Source organism: Rhinatrema bivittatum, chromosome 6, assembly GCF_901001135.1.
Source record: "Rhinatrema bivittatum chromosome 6, aRhiBiv1.1, whole genome shotgun sequence".
Classification (NCBI taxonomy): domain Eukaryota; kingdom Metazoa; phylum Chordata; class Amphibia; order Gymnophiona; family Rhinatrematidae; genus Rhinatrema; species Rhinatrema bivittatum.
Genome location: NC_042620.1, coordinates 218,045,515 through 218,070,192, shown reverse-complemented (window position 1 = coordinate 218,070,192; position 24,678 = coordinate 218,045,515). Strand labels below are relative to the sequence as shown.

The following is a 24,678-nucleotide window of genomic DNA, read 5'->3' as shown; positions in this document are numbered from 1 at the left end:
TTGGTAGACACTTGAAACAGATTCCCAGCAGAAGTTATAGAAGAATTCAAGTATTCTTACCGAAATCCAAGATTTCAGTAAGATATTGCTCCAGTGTTCTTAGGCGACTGTGACTGACACCCGTCTGTCTTCCTCCCTGCTGTTCCAGCTGTGTATTAGGCCATTGGCCGTACACCCTTGCCCAATATCATCAGTCTCAGGGCTTCTGGGAGATTAAAAGGCTGGCAAAAAGTGGCTGAAGTTCTAGCCCAGGGTTAGGCAACTTCAGTCCTGGAATGCCATAAACCTTTCTGGTTTTCAGAATATCCACAAGGAATATGCATGAGATATATTTGCATACAGTAGCAGCAGTGCATGCAAATGTTTCATACATAATCATTATGGATTTCCTGAAAAACCAGACGTGTTTGTGGCACTCCAGGACTGGAGCTACTTGTTCCTGATGTAGTTGCCTGCTTGTGAACTGTCACTGCTGCAGGGTTGGTGTTTTGGTCCCCACTGCTTGTTTTTACCTTATGCTTCTCCCTGCCATTCTGGCAGTGCATCTGGCTGTTGACCCTGCCCCCTTTCCCGACGACTTAAATTGTGGGGCTTCCATGAGATTGAAGGGCCATCAGAAGGCAGGATGCCACAGGCAGTGAGACAGCAACAGTAAAAGAGCTGGCCCCTCTGCCATCCCCTTTATGGGTATTTTCCAGGACTTTCTTTTGGAACTTGAGTATTGGATTTATTTTATAATTTGTTTATTTTGTTTTCATTTATTGTGATTTTTGTATGAGTACTTGTTATGGTTCTTCCTGCTGTGTAGCCTCCCCTCCACCAGGGGTCCTGAGTGAGCCCTTCTCTCAGCTTGTAAGTTACCTCCTCGCATGATCACCTGATACCTCAGCCCCAGACCTACTTAACACAGCCCGTCCAGTCCCTCAGTGCTTCTTCATTGAGTCACCTTTGCTCTCTGACCTGACCTGGCTTGCCTTGCGGCCTACCCAGGCCTTGTGGCTTGCCTTGCGGCCTACCTTGGCTTCCTGCCTTGCTCTGTAGCCTTCCAGGCTTCCTTGCTTTCTGGGCCTACCTGTCCTGCCTTGTAGCCTTTGAGCCTAATAGGCTTACCTAGCCCTGTCTCATGCCCTGTCAGGCTTTCTTGTTTACTGTTGCATGTCCTAGTCCTGTTCTAGACCAGTCCAGTCCTGTCCAGTTCAGTCCCTTGTCCTTGTTATGCCCTGTCCAGTTCAGTCCCTTGTCCTTGGTTCAGCCCCTGTCTGTCCTCTGTACCAGCCTTACTTATGAGTACCTGGACCAAGCTCCCAGCCTATACACAGCTCCCAGACATGATGTTCTGCAGGAGGCCAGTCCTACCGGTCCCCAGAACCCAAGGCTCAACTTGTGGGAAAGTGGGCTGGTTAGGCAAAAGACCAAATCCAGTCCTTCCCTGCGCTCCTGTACCACTTCTACAGGGGTGCTCCATGAACCCAGCCTGTCAGGCTATGGCAGGGTTTTATTCTACTCTATTATTGGATTGGTTAAATTCTGTTTTTGTGTGTGTTTCAGTTTCTGTCAGAAATTTTTAGTGACAACCATGCCAGATTTAGTGTTAATACCATAATGAGTAGGAGCCACTATGCCTGTTTAAGGAAGACATTTTCACAAGTTTCTTATATAAATGAGCATTGTTTAATGCAGGTTGCAAGTTCCACATTTTTCCCTAAAGCCAATATTCAAGTCACTTTGAATGTTAATTTGATTAATATTTGTTTTGTCAAAGGGAAAGTTAATTTGTTATATGACCTAAGTATTGACAAACAACTGGATTTGTTGTTTATTGCAGAAACTTGGCTTATGGAGATGGATAGTGTTAGTTCTCAAGTCTGTCCATATTTCTCCTTATGGGCTTGGTCGTATGAAAAAGGAATAGTCAATTATGCTTGAGTGAAACTTTATGCTATTAAATTGATTTTTCCTATCCTTTTAGTTTTGAATGTATTCTAATTAGTCTAGGAAGTTCTAACCAACTTTTCTTTTTGCTTGTTTACTGTGCTGCATGTAGAGCATCATTTGAATAGGATTATTGAATTGGTTATGTAACATCCTTACCTTTATTATTTTAGGTAATCTTAATTTGCTCTTAGATTCACTTTGACAGCTTCTCCTCTGGCTTTCTGAGCACTGTCTAATTTTCATTTTAAATATTGCTGAATCCATACATACAGATGGGAGGTTTTAGATTAATTCTTTTAAATGATTCCCAAGTTGCTTTATCTGTTTTGGATTTATTGGTTACTCAAGTACATTGGTGAGATCATTGGTTAATTTCATCTATTTTAAGGGGTCCTTTGAATTCTTCTAAATCACTTTTAGTGCTTGTGCAAACTTTCTGTTCTAGGAGATTGATTCCCTCTAATTTAACAATAATCTTGGGTGATCTGCCCTCTGAAGTAAGAAGTCAACTGATTAAACAGCAAAAATTTGGAATTTTGAGATACAGCCCTTACTACAATTGCTTCTGTTAAAAGTTGTGAAAAAGTAAGAATTCCTTGGTATACTGAGCTTAAATTTATGAAGATACAGGGTTGAAAATTATAATCTGGAAAAAATAAATTGTTAAAATCATTTGGAAAATTATGAACACTAAGCAGTGAAAATTGTGCACCCACACAATCACAGCATGTGGGCAATCAGTCTCCTTCAGAACGGAGCTCGATCCAGTTTTATTTTACCTCCTTCAAAGCCCAAATTAAGAATAGTGGGTAACCATTGAGAGAAAAAGCCCACAGGGCCAGACCGCTCTGGCACTCCTATAATGTGCAGATTATTGCGCCTGCTCCTGTTTTTCAGGGACTTGTTTATGCCCTTTTTCCGGCACCTCCAGTCTCTGGCTCATGGTTGTAAGCGACATCTCCAGCTCTTCAACTCGTTCAGTGAGGGAGCCCAGACGAGTCATAGTTTTCCCCACCGTGGACACCATCTGGGACACCTTATCTACCACCGACTCCAGTTTAGCATTAAGACTGGAGTGGATCTTGTCTCCGAGCTGGCTGAAAGCTGCTCTGACTGTTTCCGCGATGTCCCCAGAGAGGAGGCCGTCCAAAATGTTATCCTAGTCAGAGACAGGCTCCTTATTGCAGGCCACTCTCTCCAATTCTGTTTTTCAGTATGTCGGCTTAGCGGGGACCATCTGCTCCCCCCACAACATGGGCAGGGATTTTTTAGATGCTTTCTCCACCATGATTTTGGAGGATCGGGCCGTGAAAATATGAAGATTTGGGTCGTAAAAAAGATCATGGCAGGGAGGGCAAGAGACTAGCGACTGCTCAGCGTCGCGCCATCACGTGTCCCCCCACAAAATTTCCCTTTGAATGTTCACTCTGGTTTGGGAGCGAACTGAAAAAAAAAATATATGGCCAATAAGTGGGTTGAGTCCCACCCTCTGTTACTAGAGGTCATACTAGGGGTTTCAACGTTTTCAACCCTACAGAGAAGCGACTTTTCAGAGGGCTCGACCTTTGGGTAGGTCTCAGTCCTTTCATCCTAGGCAGCCCAGACAGGGTGCAGGCTCAGGTAGTGGAGCCCAGTGAAGGTGTGCCAACCCACCCCAGGGGTGGGTCGAAATCATGTCAGACCAGTGGGTTCTGGAGGTAATAAGAGATGGCTATGCCCTGGAGATTTGCTGTGTTTACCAGGATGTTTTCATGGTGTCTATTTGCAACTCCGCAGAAGACAGTCTGTGGTGTGTAAATTGTCAAGGCTTCTCAGCCTACGGGCTGTAGTTCCAGTGCCATGTCACAAGAAAATGCTGGCTGATATTCCATTTATTTCGTTGTGCCCAAGAAGGTGGGCTCTTTTCGCCTCATCCTAGATCTCAAGGGGATCAACAGTTATTTGCGGTGACACGTTTTTGTGTAGAAGCCTTATGCTCAGAAATAATGGCAGTTCAGTCAGAAGAGTTTCTGACATCTCTGGACTTGTCAGAGGCATATCATCATATTCCCATTTGGCTTGAACATCAACAATTTCTGCGTTTTGCAGTTTTTGGACGACATTATCAGTTGCAAGCACTGCCATTTGATTTGGCCACTGCGCCCAGAACCTTTTCCAAGGTTATGGTGGTGGTGGTGGCAGAGTTGAAAGGATGGGATTCTGGTTCACCCACACTTAGACGATTGTCTAATTCAGACCAAGAGTCTAGAAGAAAGCTTTAGGGTCTTGCGCAAGGTGATTTCCTTATTGCAGGAGCTATGTTGGGTGGTGAACCTAGCCAAGAGCAATTTTTGGCCATCCCAGTCCTTAAAGTATCTTGGTGATCAGTTCAATGTGAAGCGGGGCATGGTGTTCTGCCAGAAGGCTGTATTAAGAAGCTGATGGCGCAGGTGCGTCTATTCATGAACACTATGCACCCAACAGTATGGTCTTATCTACAGATACTCAGATTGATGGTGGCAATCCTGGAGGTGTTGCCATGGGCAAGGGCGCATATGCGCCCCCTTCAGTGCATGCTGCTAGTTCATTTGAGCCCACACTCTCAGGACTATTCGATTCGGCTTCTCCTTTTGATGGAACCCTGCATACAGCTGCAGTGGTGGTTACAAGTAGATAATCTAAGAAAGGGGGTTTCCCTAAGATCACTGGGCTGGCTAGTACTCATGATGGATATAAGCCTCCATGGTTGGAGAGCTCACTATCAGGAGTTGATAGCTCAAGGGTGCTGGAGTACAGAAGTCTCTCTGGAGCATCAATCGGCTGGAAGCTCATGTGGTCCGGTTGGCATGCTTGTGATTCGGCGACCGCTTGCAGGGTCCAGTAGTTTGGATAATGTTGGACAATGCGACAAAGGTGGCTTACATCAATTGGCAGGGAAAGAACCAAGAGCCAGCTAGTGTCGCAGGAAATAACCCAATTTGTGAAATGGGTGGAAGTGCATCTTTAGGAGATCTCAGCCTCCCACATTGGAGGAAAAGACAAAATAAGAGCCGACTTTCTCAGCGGTCAAAACCTGGATGCAGGGGAATGGGAATTGTCAAGTGAGGTGTTCCAGCTCGTACTGGATCACTGAGGCTTTCTGTTTTCTGGTCCTTCTGGTGACTTCTCACAATGTAAAGGTTCCTCGCTTCTTCAGTCATAGGAGAGATCAAAAGTCCTTGGGAATTGATGTCCTTGTGCAGGAGTGGCCGGAGGGAATCTGCTATGTGCCTTTCCCCCATGGCTCATGTTGGGAAGGATGATTCGAACGATCGAGAGTCACTTGGGAATGGTGCTTCTGTGATGACACCAGTTGAGCTCAGGAGACCATGGTATGCAGATTTGCGAAGGCTTCAGGTGGACTCTTCCCTCCTGTTTCTGGTTCACAGGGATCTGCTGTGGCAGGGGCCTGTTCTTCATGAAAATCTGACTTTATTTTGTCTTACGGTATGGCCCTTGAAAGGGGTCGGTTGTTGAAGCATGAATATTCTATTGTGATGATTGCCACCTTCCTACGAGCGAGAAGGTTCTCCATTTCCTTAGCATATATGCGGGTTTGGCGAGTGTTTGAGGCTTGGTGTGAAGATCGAGGGGTTCTTCCTCATTCAGTTACGTTACAGGTTCAGACCGTGCACACTGGTATCCTGCTCAGGGGCTCTGACCTGGGGATCTAATCTCAGATAAACACACACAATTAACTAAATTATACCTGGGGGTTTGAACCCCAGGGGGCTTATCCCCTACACAAATGGCCACATGCAATAACTAGGATTATACCTGTGGGCTTAAACCCAGGGGCTTATCCCCAACACAAAGGGCCACACACAAACTTTGATTAAATACATCCCAGTTTCAGGTATGAATGTAGGTTTATTTGAGAAATAGGAGGATAGAACAAATAAAATCAGATCATATAAAAGAAGTAATGGTAGATAATAACAATTGCTACATAGATATAAAAAGCTTACATTTCCAAAGGATCAGCCATACCATCATGTCCAGGGCTTTCTCTCCCTCTCTCTTTCGCGTTATCTCCCCTTATACACTACAAACGTTTCCTTGTGAAAGCAACAGCATTCCCTCTCCCTGAGTTCTTATCAGGTTTCAGACACAGCTGTGTGGCCTTAATTCTCTCTCTCTCAGGCTTTAGTATAAATTAATTGCTTGCTTTCTCATCAAAGACTTAATGGAATAACTAAATGAACAGAATCTTGCCTGTTCTTAAACATTTCACAGTGCAAGACAGTAAACAGGAGTTCACTCAGAGGTTGGCCTGTGGCCTTCAAACTAGTTTGAATCCGTATGGTCTATCCTCAAAATATATTCTCAGCAAAAGTAACAAAAAATGACTCCAACATGTTAAGATCCTACTCATTTTGGAATTGTTTTGCAGGATAGATTAACGGGTTGGCCCTTAATTCATTAAAGGTACAGGTGGCGGCTCTTGCCTGTTCCGAGGTCAGGTGGATGGTGGACCCTGGTTGACTCATCCAGATGTGGCCCGTTTCTTACATGGAGTGAAGCATCTTTGTCCTCTTGTGGTTATCGGTGCTTTGTGGAGTCTTAATCTATTTTTGGATTTTTTGACTGGCCTCATTTTTCTACTGATGCATAGCCTCTCCTTGAGGTTACTGACCTTAAAAACAGTGCTTTGAGTATCCGAACTGCAGGTCTTGTCTTGTCTTGCTGGGAGCCCTTCTATGGGTGACTCCGTGGGCGATACATCTGCGTACTGTTCCTTTTTTGCCAAAAGCAGTTTAAGGTTTTCACGTGAGTCAGTCAGTTTCCCTGCTGTCTCTGGACAGAGTAAAAGATGTGGAGGAATATCATCTGTTACGGCCCTTGGATGTCAAGAGGCATATCTTGTGGTATTTGGAGGTTTCTAAACCTCTCAGGAAGATCGATCACCTGTTTGTTCTCCACGGGGGGATTAAGCAGGGTGAGCCAGCGTCGCGGGCTACAATAGCCCGCTGGATTAAGGAGGTAGTCACGGCCGCATAAGTGGATGTTGAGCAGCCATTGCCTGGTCAAGTTAGGGTTCATTCCACTAGGGTTCAGGCAATGTAATGGGTGGAGATTAAATTTTTTGTCTCCTATCGACATTTGCCAAGCTGCTATGTGGTCCTCCTTACACATTTTTTTCAAGGCATTACATCAGGAATGTGCATGCCTGGGAGGACACAGCCTTTGCGCTTGCGGTGTTGATCGGACTGTGAGCAGCCTCCTGCCCTGTTTGGGAGTAGCTTTTTACATCCCGCTAGTTCTGGATCTGCCTGTCCGTATGCCAAGAAAGGAGATTACTACTTGCCTGATAATTTCCCTTTCTTTAATAAGGACAGGTTGGATCCACCTTCTGCCCTTGACTGCTGGATGGTTGCTCTGTTGTCCTGCATGGCTGCATGTTCCAGGGCGTACTGGTAAGTGTTACTCCAGTCCCTAGACTAGTTTTATTAAACTCTTTATCTGATCTCAGTGTTTTCCTGTTGGTTAAGTGCTGGAATGGTTATTTATTAATAAAGTTTTGTTAGTTTGTCTACAGTTGGCTTTTGCAGAGAATACTGGCAGGCTGATGTCTGTGCAGGGATATATATACCATGATGTCAGCTTTGCTTCATCTCCATCTGCTGGTAGAGGTGCATAACCCACTGGTTCTGGATCCACCTGTCCTTATTAAAGAAAAGGAAGTTATTAGGTAAGTAGTAATTTCTCCTTTTGCTGTTATATCCAATAAGTAAACTCTACTAAGTATTAAGGAAATCTTGTAGATTATGTTTTTATTTTGTGTATTTTATTCTGCAAGATATTCCTGTAATTTAATGGATTGCATTATTGTGAAAACTCATTGTTTTGTATGATAATTTTCTATATTTGGTTTGTTTATTGTACTTTTTATTTTTATTTTCTGACTGTTCTTATTTGTTATATGCTTGAGAAGTACTTTATGGTAGAGGTGGACTATAAATTGAAATAAAGCAAATCAAAATTGGATACATACAAAGAGACCTGAATGGAGGAGGGGGCAGAAAACCTCAGATTAAATAAGACCCGTGACACTACTGTAGGTAGGCAACAATGAGCAGACTAGGTGGGCCAAGTGGTCCTTATGGTTTGGTTTTTTTTGCCAGCACATCTTCTGTGCTTCTAATCTGTTTGGATACATAGAGATGGACAGATAGCAATCAGGTTTATTAAAATGTTTTTATAGTAGAATGCGCAGTACCCTATTTTGCATTCTACAGGTACTTGGAAAGTATTTACAGATCAGGCAGTAAATTGTGCTGTTTTCTGCCATTAATACTGGCTGCTTAACAGGAAATGGAGGAATTTAGGATATATTATGATGGCGAAACCGAATGACGGTATATAAAACTCAATAAATAAATATTGTTGCAGCCCTCTAGAATGATGATTGTTATCAGTGCTTACATCCTAAAAGCACCCCATGAAGTAATAAATGAAGAGTTTGATATTCAATTGCTTTGTCCTGGTAACTTCTGGTGTTGCCTGGACAAAAAACAAAATTTCAGAATTTCTTCCCACTCCCCATCTATATTTTGTCCAGGTAACTAATTACCCACACTTGGGTGAAAAGTGGTATTTGGGTTAGATGTTAACTGATGATTGGCTGAAATTCAGTGCTACCTGGCAGAAGTTAGCTGGGTACGTCTGGTTGGAAAGATATCTGGGAAACTTCAGGACACCAAACTTTAACCACATATATTCAGCAGACTACTTAGCCAACTCAATATCTGGTACCTCTCCTGCTCACTGGCCCGCTGGTTATTGACCTTAGGGTTTTCACAGCCCACTCAAATAAGAGCACAAATTTCTTGATCCTCAAAAATGTTTCCTTAGCATTTGGGTAGGTCAATCCCAATGAGTGGTTATGCACTTCTGCCAGCAGATGGAGATGGAGCAAAAGCTGACGTCATGGCTATATAGGTCCTGCCCCGACATCAGCCCACCAGTATTCTCCATCTCTAGCGGATGGTGACATGCATTTTCCTTTGGAGGATTGCCTGTGAGTTTAAGAAAAAAAAAAGAGAGAGAGAGAGAAAAGAAGAAAAGTTGGAAAGGAGATTAATGGTTGCAGGCTGAGAAAGGCTTGGTAATGAAGGCTTTAGGCGCCGCCCCCCCCCGTAACCAGGATTCGTTCTTGCTCTCAGCCAGGGAGGACTGAGCTCAGGTAAAACTTACAAAAAAAAGTCAGCAACAGGATGACTGCAGGAGAAGAGTCTGTTTCCGCAGTGTTTGGCTGTCCTGCGCATGTCTGCAGAGTTCTGTGAGGTGAGACGAGAATGCAGGCACAGCGGGATGAATAGCCGTTTGGTTAGACCCTGCTCCCAGGCTTCTCTTTTTTTGGCGCGCAGTAGGCCACGGGGTACTTCTGCGCGCTTTTTTGCTGCGGGTCGTCGGCATGCCCATTCTCGTTTGTGCATGCAGTTTGGCATTCTTCCTTCTGTACACACATCTTTTGCGCCCAGTTTAGGTGTTAATTCTGGGTGGCAGGTTTGGGTGTCCAGTACGACGAGCAGCTTTGGTGTGTGGGCTTGGATGCACATTTTTTGTGCATCTATTTTAGGCGTGCTTGTACGCATGAGAAAACTAGATGCGAGCCTCCATCGGGCTATTTGCTTACCATGGCAAAGAAACATAAGCGTCTATCTGTGCTGCCTGCCACATCGGGGCCATTCAGCTGGAGCTTTCTTTAAGCATGTCAGCACTGCCTGGATACTCAGAGATTTGCGTCTTTCCAATTTTGTCAATGATGTTCCTTCTCCTTTGTCTGAGGGGAGTGCAACCAAGGGAGACACTGCATGAGTGTCTTCTCCCTTCATTTGTCTGCAGGTAGAGTCCTCGCAAGACACTAGCTCACAGAATGTCAGGTTTGGGCCTATGGGCCTGGGAATGGACCCAGCCTCCTTTGCCTGGGTGGAATTCTTCCAGGGATTGCAGACATTGCTACAGGGCTGATCTGCTGATACTATTTCAAAGTCCAATCTGACTAAGCTGCCTTTCAAGGGCTCACTTTTGTATGGTAGTGAATTGGATAAAAAATGGCAAGTAAATGGGGAGAGACCCAAGTCCTGCATTTGCCGGCGAATAAGAAGCTTGTTTTATTGGACTCCTTGGCGAGTGGACGCTCTCAAGACTACTGGCATTTTCAGTCTTATAGGGGTGGTTCTTTCCAGAGATCCCATTCCTTCCGCAGATTTGTCCTTTCGCCCCTGAGGTCCTCAAAAGGATAAGGCCTCTCTGGCATCCCAATGAAGGTTTGCAGGCTCACCAGATGGTGTGAGAGGTAGGTGGTCGACTACCTGGTTTTATCACAGGTGGGCCCATATTACTTCAGATCCATGGGTTCTCAAAGTAGTTTGGAATGGCTATGCTCTAGAATTTATTCGCATTCCTCTGGATGCCTTCATGGTCTCCATGAAACTCCCCTCAGAAAAGGGTATAAGTTGAAGCATCATTACAATAGCTGTCCCCGTTCCTGAATCATAGTGAAATATAGGCTGATATTCAATTTATGTTGTCGTGCCCAAGAAGGAAGGGTCATTTCGGCCCATACTAGATCTCAAGGGTGTCAACTGACATCTATGAGTCACACATTTCAGGATGGAAATGGTGCATTCTGTCATAATGGTGGGTCAAGCAGGGGAGTATCTCATGTTTCTGGATCTGATGGAGGTGGTATGTGCATATTCCCATCCACAGGAACATCAGCAGTTCCTCTGATTTCCCATCCTGGATCATCATTACCAGTTTCAGGTCTTGCCTTTTGGACTAGCCATAGCGCCCAGGACCTTTTTCAAGATCATGGAAGTGGTAGCAGTGGCCCTTTATAAGGAGGGCTTTCTAGTTCACCCCTATCTGGACAACTGGTTGATTCAAGCCAATACATTGGAAGAGAGACTTTGCATTTCCCACAAGGTGATTTCCTTGTTACAGGAACTCGGCTGGGTGGTGAATCTGGCCAAGAGCAATTTGCAGCCGTCTCAGACCCTGGAGTATCTTGATTCGATACAAGGCAGAGCAGAGTGTTTTTGCCAGAGTCTTGGATCTGTACGTTGATGCTGTGAATTCGATCCCTGCAGAACTCTATTCATCCGGCTATGTGGTCTTATCTACAGGTCCTGGGGTTTAAGGCTGCCACATTAGAAGTGGTTAACTGGGAGAGGGCACATATGCGCTCTTTTCAGCGCACCTTGCTCTCCTGATGGAATCTGCAGTCGCAGAACTAGGCAGTGAAGCTTCTTCTTCCATTAGAGATGAGATCCCAGTTGAACTGGTGGTTACACATTGACCATCTCAGGAAGGGAGTTTCCCTGGTGATGCTGGATTGGTTGGTACTCACGACAAATGCGAGCCTCTGGGGCTGAGGTTCTCACTGTCAGTAGTTGGTGGTGCAAGGGTGCTGGAATGCAGCAGAGAAGCAGTGGAACATCAACAGATTGGAGGCATGAGAGGTTCTGTTGGCATGCCTGCGGTTCATCGAGTGGCTGAGGCTCAGGCATTCTGGATAATGTCTGACAATGCGACAACGGTGGCTCACATCAGTCATCAGGGTGGAACCAAGACAGGTGTCGCAGGAGATAGGAGATGCTGCTCTGCCCATATCATGAATGCATCTAAGCATATCCGTCTCTCACATCAGAAAGGACAATATCTGAGTCAATTTCCTCAGCAGGAAAGGTTTGGACCCAGGAGAATGGGAGCTGGTAGATGAGGCCTTTCAGTTCCTGCTTGGACCACTGGGGCCTACCGGATCTAGACCTGTTGGCGAACTTAAACAATGTGAAGGTTCCACGCTTCTTCACTCACAGGCGAGATCCAAAAGCGATGGGCATAGATGTTCTCGTTCAGGAGTGACCACATGGCACCCTGCTGTATGCGTTCCCGCCTTGGCCTTTGATAGGCAGGCTAGTACAGAAGATTGCAAGTCAAACCAGCCACCATCCTTTTAGTGGCTTCGGATTGGGCTCGAAGGCCATGTTACGCCAATCTCCAGAAACCTCTAGTGGGCAGTCCCCTCCAGCTACTGTTTCAGACAGATCTGTTACATCAGTTACCCATTCTGCATGAGGATCCAGGTCTGTTCTATCTTACAGTTTGGCCATTGAAAGGGCTCAGCTGTTGAAGCATGGTTATCTGCCTTCTGTAATTTCCACTCTTCTTCGGGCCCAGAAATGTTCTACTTCTCTAGCTTATGTTAGCCGCCCAGGGTGAATTTTCCTTTAATTTTGGAATTTTAATAGGACAGCTTGCTTAAAGGTTTGACCCTTATTAACACCTTGAAGGTTCAAGTTGCGGCACTGGCATTTTACAGGGGAAGTTTCAATGGAGGGCCTTTGTCTTCCCATCCAGACGTGTCCAGTTTCGTATGGGGAGTTAAACATCTTCGCTCCCCATTGCGGCTTATGGTGCCTTTGTGGGATCTTAACTTGGTCCATGAGTTCTTGGCAGGTCTGACTTTTCAACTGCTGTGTGCTCTTTCTTTACGACTTCTTACCTTTTTTTCTGGTAACAGTCTGTTCATCATGTCTGGTCTCTGAGCTGCAGCCTCTTTCCTGCCGTGAGCCTGTTCTCTGTATGACTCCAGGTGCAGTTCAACTTCGGACTGTGACCTCTTTTTTGCCCAAAGTAGTTTCGGATTTTAATTTGAATCAGTCCATTTCTATGCCTGCCTTGGACAGAGACAGAAATGAAGTTGAGTACCGTCTTTTGCGTTCCTTGGATGTCAAGCATCATTTACAGCAGTACTTGGAGATGCCTAAGTCTGTTCGGCAGTCTGATCGCCTGTTTGTGCTCTATGGGGGAGGTAAGCTGGGAGCACCAGTGACACGGGCAATGATTGTTTGCTGGGTTAAGGAGGTCATTATGTCAACCTGTGTGGCTGCTGAGGTTGCCTTACCGAAACAGATTAGACTGCATTCCATGAGGCCTCAGGCGGTATCATGGGTGGAGCTTCGTTTGTTGTCGCCTGCTGAAATTTGCTGAGAGGCGACATGGTCATCTTTGCATACTTTCTCCAAACATTCCGCTTGGATGTTAGGGCTAGGGAGGACACTGCCTTTGCATGGGCAGTTTTGACTGGGCCGCTGGCAACCTCCTGCCCTTTTTGGGATTAGCTTTGCTACATCCCACTTGTTGAGATTAACCTAACTGAATGCCAAGGAAGGAGACATTATTACTTCCTGATAATTTCCTTTCCTTTAGTGAAGGTTAGGTCAATCCCAGACCCGCTCTCGGCTGCCAGAGTTGGATTTTGTGGTTAGCCACCTTAGTGCAAGCTATACAGAGTATGATCCCTGCTCTTCATTGATAACTGGTAAGTGGTTTCTCTAGCCCTTAATTTGCTAGATATGTGCCTTCTTTTGGCTGAGCTCAATGTTCCTGTTGGTTGAGAAACATCATTGGTTGCCTATTGCTGCTAATGTTCGAGTTTAATCAGATTTGTCCACAGTTTGGCATTTCCAGAGAATACTGGCGGGCTGATGTCTGGGCCCGACTGTATTCTTTGGAATACTGTCCTCAGCTTTTGCTCCATCTCCTTCTGCTGGCAGAGGTGCATAAGCCACTTGTTGGGATTGACCTACATTTCACTAAAGGAAAGGAAATCATCAGATAAGTAATAATTTTTCCTTTAGAAGCTTTATAGTATGGCTCATGTAGAAATATATTTGATAGATGAGTAAGGGAACTGGAGGAATCAGATGAAAAATGTATGATGTTACCAAAATATTTGACATTTTTAAGATACTAAAAATGATCTTTAGATGTTATGATTTATGGTTTCCATTTCCTATAAGGATAGCTGTTTCTATAAGAGGGTGGAGGGATGGGATAAAGATGCACAGAAAAATGGAAATGACAGTTTGTGTCTTGTAATGTTGATTTAGATATGGCATACAACAGGCACAATTATATGCTATGCTGTTTTAGGGAAAACAGTTTTTTTTTAAACTCTTATGTATTTTCAAGGCAAACATATGACAAAGACTGCCCTATTGGAATAATTGTCTAATAGTATATAAACAACATAGGCAGTGTAGTTGCTCATAAAATGAAAAACTCGGGAGACATGTTGCCATGTTTTGTATCTTGTTATTGATGTTTTTTACATGCCACCCAATAAAATGCTTTGAAAAAAAAAATCATCATAGGCAGACATTGGTACAATAACCATATGTAAAGCAAAATGAGGCTGAATGCATGAAGAACAATTACCCATTAGCAATGCTTTCTTGATAAGTATGATATACTTTCCAAATACAATCATATTTAAATTGTTCATTCCTAAGCATGTGTGGGAAGAATTTTTCAATAAAAAGATTTAAACATAGAAATGCATTTAAGTAGTGATATAGTAGATTGTGTATAATGGCACTTGAATGACAACACCCCCCTCCCCCCCTTATTCGATATCACCCATTGCACAATTGTAAAACTTTGATATAGTAAATTTTGTGCTGCACTGGATACATGCAATCCTCAAATGGTATTGTTCTGTGTTTCCTTCAGAGGTCTTCAGCTGAATGTATTTCTGCTTGCATTCTCTACAGGTCTATGATGATGATGGGCGATATGTTTACCTTGTTACTGAACTGATGAAGGGAGGAGAGCTGCTTGATCGAATTCTCAGACAGAAATATTTCTCAGAACGGGAAGCCAGTGCAGTGCTGTATACAATAACTAAGACAGTAGATTATTTGCATTGTCAAGGGGTAAGTGAGGTCAAGATACTGAACCCATTTATGTTAGCATCTCTTTTTTTTTTTTAAGCAAACCTTTTTCTTAAAGCAGATCACTTCAGATAGCTTACATACTGTGCAGTAGACCAGCGGTTCTCAACCTGTGTGTTGCCAAGCACCGGCAGGTGTGTCTCGGCTCCCGGTGTTCCACTGCCCCGCTTGTGCTTCCCTTCACCCTAGGGGTGGGGCTGAAGAATGGAGAGACGCTGCGCGCCACTTCTGGAGGCCAGGCAGGCAGGGCCGAAGAATAGAGAGGCCTGCGCGCCGCCACCGGCAGGGCCGAAGAATGGAGAGGCGCTGCCGCCAGCGACTGAAGAGTGGAGAGATCTGTGCGCCGCCGTTGGCGGGGCCGAAGAATGGAGAGACGCTGTGCGCCGCTGCCTGCGGCCAAAGAGTGGAAAGACCTGTGCTCCGCCGTTGGCGGGTCCGAAGAACAGTGAGATGCTGCGCACCGTGGGAGGCGGCTGGAGAGTGGAGAGACCTGTGCTCCGCTGTCAGCGGGGCCGAAGAATGGTGAGACGCTGCGCACCACGGGAGGCTGCTGGAGAGAAGTTGCATGCCACCGGAGGTCAGGCTTATTGGGCCAAAGGATGAGAAGAGGCTCCTTGTAAGCTTGTGTGTGTGTGGTAGAATGGGTGCATGAGTGAGAGCTTGTGTGTGTGTGTGTGGTAGAATGGGTGCATGAGTGAGAGCTTGTGTGTGTGTGTGTGTGGTAGAATGGGTGCATGAGTGAGAGCTTGTGTGTATGTGGTAGAATGGGTGCATGAGTGAGAGCTTGTGTGTGTATGTGGTAGAATGGGTGCATGAGTGAGAGCTTGTGTGTATGTGGTAGAATGGGTGCATGAGTGAGAGCTTGTGTGTATGTGGTAGAATGGGTGCATGAGTGAGAGCTTGTGTGTATGTGGTAGAATGGGTGCATGAGTGAGAGCTTGTGTGTATGTGGTAGAATGGGTGCATGAGTGAGAGCTTGTGTGTATGTGGTAGAATGGGTGCCTGGGTGCATGAGTGAGAGCTTGTGTGTATGTGGTAGAATGGGTGCCTGGGTGCATGAGTGAGAGCTTGTGTGTATGTGGTAGAATGGGTGCCTGGGTGCATGAGTGAGAGCTTGTGTGTGTGTGTGATAGAATGGATGCCTGGGTGCATGAGTGAGAGCTTGTGTGTGGTAGAATGGGTGCATGAGTGGCTGTGTGTGTGTGTGTGTGGTACAATGGGTGCATGAGTGGCTGTGTGTGTGTGTGTGGTACAATGGGTGCATGAGTGGCTGTGTGTGTGTGGTACAATGGGTGCATGAGTGGCTGTGTGTGTGTGGTACAATGGGTGCATGAGTGGCTGTGTGTGTGGTACAATGGGTGCATGAGTGGCTGTGTGTGTGGTACAATGGGTGCATGAGTGGCTGTTTGTGTGTGTGGTACAATGGGTGCATGAGTGGCTGTGTGTGTGTGGTACAATGGGTGCATGAGTGGCTGTGTGTGTGGTACAATGGGTGCACGAGTGGCTCTGTGTGTGTGTGTGGTACAATGGGTGCACGAGTGGCTGTGTGTTTGTGTGTGTGGTACAATGGGTGCCTGGGTGCATGAGTGGCTGTGTGTGTGTGTGGTAGAATGGGTGCCTGGGTGCACGAGTGGCTGTGTGTGTGTGTGGTAGAATGGGTGCATGAGTGGCTGTGTGTGTGTGTAAGTGACAGAATATTTGTGAGCTTGTATCTAGGTGACGGAGCATGTGTGTGATTGAGAGAAACTGATCAGGGAGATGACTGGGGTGTGTGTGTTTGAGGGAGAGACAGAGAATGGTCACCGAGGTGACTGGTGTCTGTGTGAGACAAAGACTGGTCAGGGAGGTTACTGGTGTGTGTGTGAGAGAGAGACTGGTCAGGGAGGTGACTGGTGTGTGTGTGAGAGAGAGAGAGACTGGTCAGGGAGGTGACTGGTGTGTGTGTGTGTGTGTGTGTGTGTATGTATGTGTGAGAGACTGGGCAGGGAGGTGACTGGTGTGTGTGTGTGTGTGTGTGTGTATGTATGTGTGAGAGACTGGGCAGGGAGGTGACTGGTCTGTGTGAGACAGAGACTGGTTGTGACTGGTTGTGGGGCCCTAAGGAAGAGGACTGTGAGGACAGAACTTCAGCAGCCACTGCTGCTTCTGGTGAGTGCTTTTGGCCTGCAAGGGAAAGGAGTAGGAGGGTTGCTGGAGAGGGTAAGTAAAGGCAGCGTTTTAAGTTTATTTTTCTTGATTGATTGCCATTTTAATTATTGGGTATTATGTGATGTGTCTGCTGGTTTGAAATATTTTATTGATATTTGGACAATTTTTAATAATTTTTATGAGTTTTTAATTGTTGGATGTTCTGTTCATCAGCTGTTTTGTAACATTTCTTAGTATAGTTTTACAATTATTTCTAAGTGGGTATCTATAGCAGCTTGGCTTGCTCTGTTTTCCTAATAGGAAGTGTATTAGTGTTTAGGGCCTGGTTAAATATTTGTAGTGGTAAATTACTGTCTTTTCATAAGGAGGGGTATTGTGCTTGCCAGTAAAGAGAATTTGTTTTGCTTTTACTGAGATGTCATCAGATCTAGAATATCTTTTTTTTTATATGGTGAGCTGAAAGGGTAATGCCCTAGTTCTGCTCTGCACCATTTTTGGGGGTTGAGGGGGTTCCTGAGGATGCAGCATGTATATTTACATTTTGCCCCGTGACGGTCACATGTTCAGTGTGTCACGCATGTGAGAACCATCTGTCAGGTGTGTCCCGGCCAAAAAAAAAGGTTGAGAACCACTGCACTAGACAACACTTAAAGGACACCTTTGTCTGACATAACTTGCTTATTGACATTTTTATTTATTTTTTTTGTTTCTTTATATTTTTAAGGTAGTGCATCGGGACCTTAAGCCTAGTAATATTTTGTATATGGATGACTCTAGCAATGCCGACTCAATCAGGATTTGTGATTTTGGGTTTGCAAAACAACTTCGAGGCGAGAATGGACTTCTTTTAACGCCCTGTTACACTGCCAACTTTGTAGCACCTGAGGTATTCTTCAAAAGTTTTAAAATTCCTAACTAAGCAATCCATTCTAGCACAGGAAGAGGTGTCATGTGATTTCTTGATATGGCACCAATGGCATTTTACCTTGTTTTCTGTTAAAATTAGTTGAGATTGTACATCCCCCTCCTGCATTTACTATTGCAATCCGTGTTTTTAAGATTCTAAAAGAGACAGATGTTTTCAGTTAAAGCTGTTGGTATTATAAACAAGTCTTGGCATTCATGATCTCCCACTCTGGTTAGCCTTAAAGTGTGTAGAAAAAAAGAAAAGGATTGTGCATAGTATAATTACAACACATCAAATTTTTTTCAGTCAGATTGCCCAAATTGACTTACCTCTGGTTGCAACTCTGATATAGTATCAGTACATTTATTTATTTATTTATTTAAAAGCTTTTCTAAACCGTCGCTTAGTGGTGTACCATCACAACGGTTACATATAGGCATGATAGAATGGTAGTTAAGAGCCTTGCCCCATGGCAAAAATAATTTTATTGTAAAGTGCTCATAAATATAATATTTATAGTATTGTAATAAGCTGCTAAGAACATAAGATATGCCATACTGGATCAAACTAAGAGTACATGTTTTAAAATTACTACATGCAGGCGTGGCTCCTTAGAACTGATTGTCTTGCTTGATTTTTTTTTTTTTTTTTTTTTTGCAGTCATTTTGGCCAAGTTTACCTGTGGTGACAACCTTAAACAGTATAACACCCAGACAGCAACACACATGAACGAGTATATATGCAAAGCCAGTTGTACTTGGGGAAGGCAATTTTAATTTTCTGTGGAACTTGAAGGCCTGCAAGCCAGTTTTCAAAGGGCAGCTCCCAGCAGAATTACCTTTTGAAACTTTCACAATGAGTAGTTCCATAGGAACATTTTTTTTTTCTCACAGGACAAGCAGGATGGGAGATCTAGGGCGCAAGCTGGTGGCCCTCACAGGATAGCAGGATGTTAGTCCTCCCATATGGGTGATGTCACTGGAAGGAGCCCTATCACGGAAAACTTTTCTGTCAAAGTTTCTAGAAAGCTTTGACTGACACTGGCACACTGAGTGCACTGAGCATGCCCAGCTTTTCATGATCCCTGTGTCCACAGGAGTCTCCCTTCAGTCCCTTTTTTTTTCCGTGCTACAGTTTGCCTAACGTTCAGGAGCTCCGTAAGAGATTTCTCACAATTTTTCCTCACGGAAACACTTGAAGTTTTACTTCACAAATAATCTTTCCCTACACGGGTCTCCCTTCGTGTACATTTAATCGACGCTCGGTGAGTACTATGCCCTATTTTTCGATCGGTTTCTGTCACCTCACTGTTTCCCTGGTTTACCAACTGACTTGCGGCCTTTTTTCTCCCTATGTCTATCACCCTCATCCAGCCCCACGCTGCCTGCGAGTGTCCTTTCTGCGATACTCCACTGGGTTTTTCGGGGCTAGAGGGATAGGGGCGTCCACTGTTCCCGTTGCCACCAGGACCGCTGTTGATGCCATCGATGCTCACATCGATTCCATCCATACCTCCATCGATGCCTCCATCGGCATGGTCCATGCCTCCATGGACGCTCGCACTGACGCCATCAGTGCTCCGCCCATGTTATTGATGTTTCCATCGATGCCTTTGCCAATGCCTCTGATGCAGCCTTCAATGCCACCATCAATACCTCAATCAATGCCCTCGATTAAACAAAATGCTCCATTCTTGAGGTTCTAAACCTGAGCCCTGTGTAATTCTTGGGAGACAAACAATGCCAGTAGCAATGAAGGCACGGTGACAGTCCGTCACTAATTGCCATCCGAGACAGCGAGGGCATCTTTCTCGGCGCTGGAGAATGACCGGACTGAGCACCGTGGCAATCATCACCGGCACGGTGACAGTCCGCCACCGAAGGCATCCATGACATCGGTGGCATCTTACTCGGTGCTGGGGAATAACCGGGCCAAGCGCAGAGGGAAACATCGCTACTGCCACATACTCGGTGCTGGTGAATGACCAGGCTGAGCATCGAGGGAAACGTCGCTACTGCCACATCATCAGTGCTGGAGAATGACCAGGCCAAGCTCCGAGAGATACAGCCAGCACAGATGTGAACCATGTTCGGTGCCGGCACTTATTCCGTACCGGCATCAATGTCCATTGACCCAGTTGCGAAGAGGGCCCAGCTACATGAGACCTGTGCTCCTCTGTACCCGAGGCGCCGAGGCGTTCCCCACCGACAGCGGTGCCGGGTACTGAGCCACCACAAATTAATATGGAAGCGCCAGTAATGCCTAGCCTATCTCCTCTGTAGCTGTGCTCCCATACCGGCTTACAGAGTCGAGCTGGACGTTTATGTCCCTCAGGCTGTCCTCGATGCCTCCCGAAATCTACCAGCAGCGAAGCCATCGATATTCGCACCACGGTGGCATCGCCTTGTTGCGATACCTACAAACGACAGCCTAAGTCATTGCCGCTGACTCTTCCTTCTGCACCTTCACCACGAAGGACGGTAAGTACTCTAATCCCGCTTCAGCAACAATCCCATCGAGACCTAGTCACTAAAAAGGACCAGATGGTTGCCGAAGATTCTAGGTTGTGTTATCTTCCAAGAACCATATTTGTCACATATTGCCATTATCAGCTATGTTTGACACAACACCAAGGGAACCTCTCTGCCAACAACTTGGGATTGCTTCAAGAAGTCATCCCGTTGCCAGCAACGGCATTCCGTACTTGATAATACTCTGCTTCTGGAACCTAATTATGGCCTGAAGTCCCAGATACACTAGCTGATCTGCTAGACAAAAGATCCAGCAGACACTGCCTCAATTGCAAACCCACCTCGAGACCTGACGACAGCTGTCTACGTTTTTTCTTGCACAGCAGAGAGAGAGATGCGGGAAGGATTTTTACTGCTCACGCCCTGCGTGAGACCAACTGATATCCAGATCACACCAGCTCTGCCAGTCGGGCAGGCTCCTAGTCTTTCAACTTTGCCAGACATTAGAGCGGCCATCCCACTAAAAACCAGGGCTCAGGGTACCGTTCCCCGGACGCAACAAGGCAGGGGATTTTAATCCCGCTAGTCCTTTTTTTCAACAATTTTCTTCAGAAAGGACAGTTCAGAATCATGTCTCTTACTAAAATAAGTGGGTGGCCTCTATCCTCTGGTCTTTCTATACATTTCATTGTGAGTCAACAACATTTTCAATACCAAGTTCTACCGTTCGAACTAAATTAGACTGCTTGTGTATTTCACCAAATGCCTAGCAGTGACTGCTGTTTCTCTCTGGAGCAAAACAGCATTCACCCTTTTCTTTGCATGGACGACTGCCTAATAGGAGTCAATCCAAGCAAGGAGCTCTAACTTCTCCAAGACTCACTATAAATTTTCTCAATTTGGCTGGGATTTCTGATCACTACCATAAATCCCATATCGAGTGGTTCTGGGCTCTACAGTCGCAAAGGACTTCCTGCCCAACAACCGCGCAGACTTCCTGTTAAATTCTTCACATCTCTGCACGCATGCCACATAGCCTCAGCCCTTCAATTCTTTCACTACTGGGCCACGGGGTTTTAACTATCCACTTCACTCATATGGCCAGATTAGTCATGAGTACCACTCAGTCAATTTTCAAATTTCAGGGGCTCTAAGCCAGTGATGGCTAACCTATGACATGCGTGTCAGAGGTGATACACCGAGATGTTTTTGCTGACACGCGCAGCGTTTCATGGACTATCAGGAATTGTTTTTTTTTCTTATCGGCTGTGCCGAGCCTTTTTTTTTTTTGGCTGCGCTGACTCTTTAAATCTTGTTTTTTAATATCCCTCCAGCCCCCCCCCCATGCCCCCGGGCGCAGAGAGGCTAATGCGGCGCAGCGATAGGCAGGACCATGGTGAGGCTCACGTCACCACGGCCTGAAGACAAAGATCGCATTTAAATGTGCAAGTGCTCCTCCTCCTTCCTGAATGCGCGGCCCCGGAAGTAAACATTGCTGGAGCCGCATGGGCAGGAAGGAGGAGAAGCATCAGCGTGTGTAGAAGAGGAGCAGCACTTGCGCTTACGGGCCACCGCGAATTCCAAGTCGCAGGGGCCCGAGAAGAGAAAGAGGCCCGGTAACAGGGCCGCCGCGGCCCGAGAAGATCAGGGCCGCTGCAGAGCCCATCCTGCGGTGACCCGCGAAGAGGAGGCCCAGAGGTGAGAGAGAAGCTGAGGGTCTGTAGAGTGTGCATGTGTGCATGTATGAGATGAGTTGAGAGATTGTGTGTGAGAGTAAGGACCTGAATGTTTGCAGAGACAGCATGTGAGAGCCTCTGTGTGTGTGAGAGAGACATGTGCCAGTGAGAGCCTGTGTGTATGAATGATTGTATGAGAGAGAGCATGTGCCAGTGAGAGCCTGTGTGTATGAATGATTGTATGAGAGAGAGCATGTGCCAGTGAGAGCCTGTGTGTATGAATGATTGTATGAGAGAGCATGTGCCAGTGAGAGCCTGTGTGTATGAATGATTGTATGAGAGAGCATGTGCCAGTGAGAGCCTGTTTGTATGAATGATTGTATGAGAGACAGCATGTGACAGTGAGAGCCTGTGCTTGAGCAAGACAGCATGTGGGAGTGAGAGAGAGCCTGTGTGTGTGAGAGTCAGACAGCATGTACCAGTGAGAGACTGTGTGTATGAATGATTGTTTGAGAGAGAGCCTGTGTGTGTGTGTGAGTCAGACAGCATGTGCCAGTGAGAGACTGTGTGTATGAATGATTGTATGAGAGAGAGCATGTGCCAGTGAGAGCCTTTGTGTGTGTGAGAGAGAGAAATGCATGTGAGAATGAGAACCTGACTGTGTGTTTGAGGGAAGAAGATGGAGAGAAAAGAAACAGAAAAAAAGACAATATAAAAGGAATTGGCAAAATAAATAAGGGAAGGTGGGAAAAAAAAGCCTGTGACCAACCAATTAGAAAACTAAGATCAGACAGCAAAGGCAAAAAAAAATAAAAAATTACTTTTTAGTGATTGGCACATGTAATCTTTGGTAATGTGCAAGAGTAGCACTTTCTCCATGCGGATCTCACAATGTACGAGATCAGTATGGAGAAAGTGGAAGCCCACGGGGCCTGCACAGAGGAGGCACCAGAATGGGCTTCAGTGTCAGTAGCAGCAATCGGCGCCTCCCCAATAGCCACGCGGCAGCAGTGACAGTGGCAGCAGAGGAATGAGAGAGGTTCCGAGGTTGCTGGCAAAAGAGAGGGGGGGGGGGGGTCTGCCTTTAGTGTGTGCATGTGTATGAATGCATGGGTGCCTGCCTGAGGGGGTGTCTTCCTGGGGATATATGTGTGAGAATAGGTGCCTGCCTGTGTGTGGTGTATGTGTGTGTGAGAATGAATTGGTGCCTGCCTGGGGGTCTGTGTGTGTGTGAATGAATGTGTGCATGCCTGGGGGATGGGGAGAGAGTGGTGTGAAAATGAATGGGAGCCAATAAAAGAAACCAACTGAAGTGTACGAAATACCAACCTTCAATTGAAGATTTAGCCAATGAAATTCAGCAACAAAAAAATCACTAAGCAGGTAAGGTAAATAATGATTTGTTTTTGCTTTATTAATAAATACAGAACATATATTAAAATTATAACTTTTGTTATTGATTAGAGCTACAAATATCACAAAATTATGGATTTTTCTAGAAGTGACACACCACCCGAGTTATGCTCAGGTGTTTTATGAATTTTGACACACTGAGCTCAAAAGGTTGGCCATCACTTCTCTAAGCCGTTCAACCGCTTTCTTCCCTGATCCTTATTACTGATCCAGTTCCAAATCCTCAGATGATCTTGGCCACGGTCGTGTTCAACCCAAGATGCATCTATTCCATTCCATGAAGAGTCTCAGATCACCTTCCTGGAGCTTCGAGCTATGCGTTATGCTCTTTATGCCTTCAAACACTGCCCTCTCACAAAACTTTGTGCAAACAAACAGACTGCATAGTGGCAATGTGGTATTCCAACACACAAGCATGCATAGGCTCTTACCTGCTCTGCCAGGAGGCCGCGCAACTCTAGCTCTACGCCCTTGCGCACTCCATGCATCTACGAGTCACTTATCTAATAAGCATACCGAACACACTAGCAGACCTCCATAGACTCCATAGACTCCATCCTCATGAATGGTCTCTGAATCCATGTGTAGCGAGCAAAATCTTTTAGCGCTGAGGTCAACCAACCTTTGACCTCTGCGTCTGAATCAAACCACAGAGTGGACAGATTCTACTCCCTACACATGTATCGAAATGCGTTCCATGGACGCCTTTGCTCGCTCCTGCAACAAAGGCCTCCTATATGCGTCTCTTCTGATTCCGCTCATAATCAAAACTCTTGTGATGCTACAACAGGACAAGTTTCAATGTTCTCAGAATCACGTCCTGGCCTCATCAAGTATGCTTCCCAATACTTCTCAAACTATCACTCCAGTAACCAATTCGCCTGCTCACAGGTCAGTCTCATAACACAGACTCACTGATGTTCTCAGGTACTCGTAGTGTCCCAACTGACTTCCATACGTAAATCTTGCTATTCGAAATGGCAAGATTTACCACACAGTGTACACAAAAGGGTTTTAGTCCCTTTTTTTCTGCACCACTCCATCTCGCTTACGCTATCTAGCATACCTCTCAGATTCTGGTCCCCAGACATCCTCCGCATGGGTACACCTCAGTTCCATTTCACCGTACCACCTGGGACTAGGGGATGCCCGATAATCGACTCAACCACTTGAGTCAGCTTATCATGGGTCCTTTACAGATTAAGCCTCCCTACGATCATTGCTTACGGAATGGGGCCTACATGTAGTGCTTACAACAATCATACGTTCCCAGTTTGAGCCTCTGCATTCATATAACTTAAACATTCTAACATGGGAAATTCTTTCCCTCGTAGCCATCACTTCTGCTGAAAGGGTCAGTGAGT

At 45.6% G+C, this 24,678-nt stretch overlaps 1 protein-coding gene across 8 annotated transcripts in view; it reads left to right on the top strand.

The window, feature by feature from the left end:
• Positions 1-24,678, top strand: part of RPS6KA6 (ribosomal protein S6 kinase A6) — a 353,752-nt gene that overhangs the window by 286,844 nt on the left and 42,230 nt on the right. For all 8 annotated transcript variants that reach the window (XM_029606558.1, XM_029606562.1, XM_029606561.1 and 5 more), the window contains 2 exons: positions 14,520-14,681; positions 17,572-17,733. In XM_029606558.1, the coding sequence (XP_029462418.1) occupies positions 14,520-14,681; positions 17,572-17,733 (324 nt within the window). The remainder of the gene's footprint in view (positions 1-14,519; positions 14,682-17,571; positions 17,734-24,678) is intronic.